At 54.7% G+C, this 5,118-nt stretch overlaps 1 protein-coding gene across 5 annotated transcripts; it reads right to left on the bottom strand.

The window, feature by feature from the left end:
* Nucleotides 1-367: 367 nt before the first annotated feature.
* LOC143684374 (saoe class I histocompatibility antigen, A alpha chain-like) lies at nucleotides 368-4,429 on the bottom strand. 5 transcript variants are annotated; one of them, XM_077161279.1, is made up of 8 exons: nucleotides 4,302-4,429; nucleotides 3,904-4,173; nucleotides 3,378-3,653; nucleotides 1,817-2,092; nucleotides 1,601-1,714; nucleotides 1,178-1,296; nucleotides 960-1,007; nucleotides 368-794 (listed from the first exon to the last, which is right to left on the bottom strand). In XM_077161279.1, exons 1-8 carry the CDS (start codon nucleotides 4,363-4,365, stop codon nucleotides 681-683), a joined length of 1,281 nt encoding a protein of 426 aa, XP_077017394.1. In that variant the 5' UTR covers nucleotides 4,366-4,429; the 3' UTR covers nucleotides 368-680. The 5 variants fall into 5 exon arrangements, with proteins under 5 accessions (XP_077017394.1, XP_077017396.1, XP_077017395.1 ...); XM_077161281.1 differs by having other exon boundaries at nucleotides 1,178-1,226; XM_077161280.1 differs by having other exon boundaries at nucleotides 1,178-1,210.
* Nucleotides 4,430-5,118: the final 689 nt, after the last annotated feature.

The raw sequence follows: 5,118 nt of genomic DNA, 5'->3' as shown, positions 1-5,118 counted from the left end.
TCGTGCACGAGAACAGTCCTCTGAGAAAATGAAGAATTGGCAAATAAAGACACCCACGATGAGGACGGTGACCAGACCCAGGCCTGAGCAGGGGCTGACCGGCCACACCAAGCCCTCGCGGCCCACGGTCCTGCAGACGGGACGAGGTCCAGGCGATGTCTGAGCCCCTGTGACCACAGTCTTGGTGGGACAAAATCCTACTGAAGGGACGAGGACAAGGGGCACTGAGGATGGCCCTGCCGAGGAGGGACCGAGTCACAGCCCATGATGTCCTGAGCACCGACTGGACACAGGCCCCGTCCACCCTCAGCTCCCCACAGCCGTCTCCTGTCCCCACCTGCTACACTCAGCACAGCAAACACACGGATTCTGGAAGGTTCTCAGGTCCTACATTTATTTTCTCTCGCATTTTAGGAATGTTCCTCTCCTTTAATTAACCCATCAACCCCATTTAATGGCAAAGAATTTGCAAAAAGAAATTCAGATTCTTATATTCATAGGGTAGTAAGAAGGTGCACTTTGTGCAACCAGAGTTAAGACAGGGATGGACGCGTCCCTGCCCCGCCTCTGCTGGATCAGGAAGGTGGGTCTGGGGAAGGGAGCACAGGTCCATGGGGGATAGAGTGGGAAGGGGGGTGGATTGGTGGGGAAGAGTGGGCTAGTCTGTCCACATCCTCACATTAAATGTGTAGGAATGCAGACACGTGCCGACACCAGCTGCAGAGAGAGAAGTGAGGAGTCGGGGAGAGAAGAAATCTTGTATCACTCAGTCCCACAGAAGACAGGGTCTCACACTACAGAAGATAATCAAGAAATAATTCAGGACGGTCCCTATAAATGTTGACATTATGAACAGCCCTCCACACGTATAAAATGTCCAAATCCAAGGAATCCCCATCACCCAGGCGAGTCCTCTCTGCCCCAACCCCTCTCCCATTTCAGGCCCTCCAGGGTTTCACCTTTACAAGCCTTGAGAGACACATCAGAGCCCTGGGGACTGTCGCTGCCTGTGGAGGAACAAAAACAGGATCTGGTCAAGCGAACAGGGGAGATGTGAGAAAAGGAGGAATTATGGGGTGGGTGAGCTGCCCCGTGGGCTCCCGTCTACACTCCCCCAAAGTCTCAGGGATCAGACTTGCACCCTCCATCCCACCTCCCCCTCCATCCCACCACTTACCAGCAGCCTGAGTGTAGCTCCCTCCTTTCCCGCCTGAGGGAAAAAACAACTAGTGAGAGGCAGGACATGAGGTCCTGGAGATCTGGTCCTGGATCCCAGGGAAGTTTCCAGAACTGTGACTGCAGACCCAGGGCAGGATCGGGAACCATGAGGAAAGGAGATGTGTGGGGACAGGACTATCTGTCCTCATGGACGTCTGTCCTCAGCAGGGACCTTCCCTCTGACTGCTGGGAACAGGTGCCTCAATATCCTCATTGGAGGAACATTATCCAAATTAGCGCAGCTGGCAGGTCCCAGACTGGATCAGCACATGTGTGAGGAGGGTCTTCATGGGACCAGGGAAGGGGACAGGAAAAACTGCTACCCAAGGCTGGAAACCCAGCAATTCCACAAGAACCCTCAGACCCCTGCCCCCTTTCCTACCTGAGCTCTTCTTCCTCCAGATCAGAATTCCAACCACCACAGCCACTGTAACTCCAAGGAGAACCAGGCCAGCCACAATTACCACCAAGGGGGTGGTGAACTCTGAAGGTGGCTCTGAGAAGGGAAGGGAGGGTCAGGGGCCCTGACCCTGCTGGAGGAGCTCAGAAGGGCCCCTGCTTTTCCTGAGAAGACGCCCCACACTTATCCCCTCCTTACCCCATCTCAGGGTGAGGGGCTCAGACAGTCCCTCATGCTGCACATGGCACGTGTATCTCTGCTCCTCTCCAGGGAGAACCACCACAGCCGCCCACTTCTGGAAGGTTCCATCCCCCGCAGGCCTGGTCTCCACAAACTCCGTGTCCTGGGTCTGGTCCTCCCCCTCCCGCTGCCAGGTCAGTGTGATCTCCGCCGGGTAGAAGCCCAGGGCCCAGCACTTCAGCGTGACCTCACGGTCAGAGATGGGGTGGTGGGTCATGTGTGTCTTTGGGGGGTCTGTGTGGGAAAGTGAGAACCTTCAGGAACTGTCCATCACCTCTCATGGGCCATTCAAGCAACATTCATGTGTCCATCAGGAAAAAGGACAGGACAGTCATGGTGGGGGAGGCAGTGAAAACCCCAGACATCAACCTGGACTCAAGGATCTGGCATCGTCTCCTACTCCTTAGAAATTCTAGGATCAAGGTGAGACATCCCAGCAGGTGTCTGAGGGGAGATCAGACTTCAAGACCTGGCCTGATGATAAATACACAACTATGTGATGATATTGTGAGCCACTGACTGTCACCATGCATGGAATGTTTGTATGGTAAGAATGTTCGTGTTTGTATGGATTGTTTGTATATTGTTTTGGTGTGTCAATTAAAAAAAATTTAGATAAAATTTTAAAATTCCAACATCCCACCAAAAAGAGAAAGGCATTATTAACCCTTCCCTTAAATATCTCTCTTTGAATGTACATGCATGAATTTAAATAATTTAATGTAAATAGAATTATACAGTAATGCTATTCTACATCTGTATTATTTTAGTTAAGAAATATTTTGGTTCTCCTGCTACTGAATATAGTCATGTTACTCCAATTCATAATTACAGTGTTCCTTTAGATGGATGTCAGAATTTATTTAACCAGCACTCTATTGATAGTTATTTATATATTTTTCAGTTTTTAACTGTCATTTGTAAAGGCTAAAATAAATATCATTGCCCATATATAATTGCGTCCACCTATTGGTATAAATTTGTAGAAGGTAAATTGGCATTGGCATTTTAAAATATCTTTAATATATGCCATTATAAATAAAAGTTTTTTTAAAACAGAAAAAAAGAATGTTTGTATGTTGTTTTTAAGTAAAAATATTAAAAAAAAAAAAAAAAAGACCCGACCTGAATAGAGGGCGAGTGACCCAGCAAAGCTAGAACCAGACCTCCAAAGACAATGGTGTGGGGCAGAGAACAGGACCAGAGAAAGTTCCAGGTGGTTCCCCAGGCTGCCAGGGACAAAGGGAACTGCTGACCATTTACTTCCGGGATCCTCTCCCTCCATCCCCAAAAGGCTGGATCCCTTCATTGTTCCTGACAGAGGTCTGGCCCGCTGGGCAAATCCCTCTCTGGTTCAGGGTCTGGAAATCTGGGCTGACTCCCTCCCCTCTGGAAGGAGAGTGTTCCAAGGCAGGAGAGGATTCTGGCATCAATCCTACCTCTTCCCCTGTGGGACGCCAGCGGTGGTCGCAGTCCCAGCCCGAGGGAGACCTGGGAGGAGCCCCGCGGCCCCTGGTACCTGTGCGCTGCAGCGTCTCCTTCCCGTTCTCCAGGTATCTCCGGAGCCACTCCACGCACCTGCCCTCCAGGTAGGCCCTGTCGTGTTCCGCATTCCCCGCCGCCTCCCACTTGCGCCGGGTGATCTGAGCCGCCGTGTCCGCCGCCGTCCAGGAGCGCAGGTCCTCGTTCAGGGCGATGTAATCGTGGCCGTCATAGGCGTACTGATAGTGTCCGCGGAGAAGGCGCCCGTCGGGCCCCAGGTCGCAGCCATACATCCACTGGTAGGTGTGAGACCCTGGCCCCGCCCCCACGGTCAGCCCCGCCCACTCTACCCGCCCCGATCCCGGTCCCAGGCGGTGATTTTTCGGAGCCCGTTGGGTCTAAAATGAAACTAAACCCAGTAAAAGTCCCTCCGGTTCTTCCTCTTTGGGGGTCGGTGGGTCCCGCGGCCTCGGGGTGAACCTTAGACACAGACTCGGGGCGACCCGGCCCGTCCGCGGGGTTCCCGGGTTCGTGACCTGCGCCCCGGGCCCCGCGCCGCTCACCGGCCTCGCTCTGGTTGTAGTAGCCGCGCAGGGTCCGCAGGTTCACTCGGGAAGTCTGTGCGTTGTACTTGGAGATCTGCGTCTCCCGCTCCCAATACTCCGGCCCCTCCTGCTCCACCCACGGCGCCCGCGGCTCCATCCTTGGACTCGCCGCGTCGCTGTCGAACCGCACGAACTGCGTGTCGTCCACGTAGCCGACGGTGATGTAGCGGGAATCCCCGCGGTCGGGCCGGGACACGGCGGTGAGGAAATACCTCATGGAGTGGGGGCCTGGGGGCGGGGAGGGGGTGAGACCGGCCCGACCCTCCCCCCGCGGCTTCCCGGGCTCCTGCGCCCCCGCCGGGCGGGCCCCTCGCTCCCCCTCCCCGGGGGCATTTCCCCCCCGACCCCGCACTCACCCGCCCGGGTCTGGGTCAGGGCCAGGACCCCCGAGAGCAGCAGGAGGAGGGCTCGCGGCGCCATGGCCGAGGTCCCCGGGTCTGGGGAGAATCTGAGTCCGGGCGGGTCAGCGGGGACTTTATAACCGGGAGCCGCGGGGACACTGATTGGCTTCTCCAGGAGCCGGAGCCGCAATGGGAGTGAGCCCTGGGGCCGCGTCACGAGTGTCCGGGCAGGAGGACCTGACACAGGTTGTGAGAGGGAAAGTGAAACTCGGGGAGATGGGGGATCCCCAGCGCTCGGCCTCCCCACCCCACACACCAACCTCGGGGCGAGACCCGGGACCTGGACCGGCCCTGACCCTCTCCCCCTGCACCGAGCACTCTGTCTCCCGGAGTCCTTTCCTCCTCTCTCCTTCCCGGAATCCCGCCCCTGAGCCTCATTCCCTGCCTCCCACCCTCACCTCTCCCCAGGGATTGTCCTAACAAAACTGACCCCAGCGAATTAGATGCCAGAGACGGAACTCGCCCTACGAGGGGAGGTGAGGAGCCCGGGTTCTCTCTTTTAAACCTGGAGAAGTTGTCCCTGAGGAACCAGATGGAGATTCCCATAGAGACCAGGTTCCTTTTTGTTAACTACAAAAGGCAACACGATCTTGACAATGCCTGAGCACTCAAGAATCTCTTCTGTAAAAGAAATTATATTGAGATTGTCTGTAAAGGCATAACTTTTCGCATAAAAAATTTTAAAAATAAGTGATTTTGGCCTCTATACCTCACTGCAGTAAGACTCACAAAGCTCCAGTTTTACTTTCCCAAACAATGTATTTTTTAAACT

This window comes from Tamandua tetradactyla, chromosome 5 (assembly GCF_023851605.1).
Source record: "Tamandua tetradactyla isolate mTamTet1 chromosome 5, mTamTet1.pri, whole genome shotgun sequence".
In the NCBI taxonomy this organism is placed as follows: Eukaryota; Metazoa; Chordata; class Mammalia; order Pilosa; family Myrmecophagidae; genus Tamandua; species Tamandua tetradactyla.
The sequence above is the reverse complement of the archived record's forward strand: the minus strand, read 5'-3'. Positions and strand labels throughout refer to the sequence as shown.

Bases quoted from the DNA above. Each gene is read 5' to 3' on its own strand.
- LOC143684374 (XM_077161279.1), bottom strand. From the start codon at position 4,365: ATGGCGCCGCGAGCCCTCCTCCTGCTGCTCTCGGGGGTCCTGGCCCTG. The intron at 1,715-1,816 runs GTAAGGAGGGGA...TTCCCTTCTCAG, and splicing joins GCCCCTCACCCTGAGATGGG to AGCCACCTTCAGAGTTCACC. The intron at 1,297-1,600 runs GTAGGAAAGGGG...CTGGGTCTGCAG, and splicing joins CTGGAGGAAGAAGAGCTCAG to TCACAGTTCTGGAAACTTCC.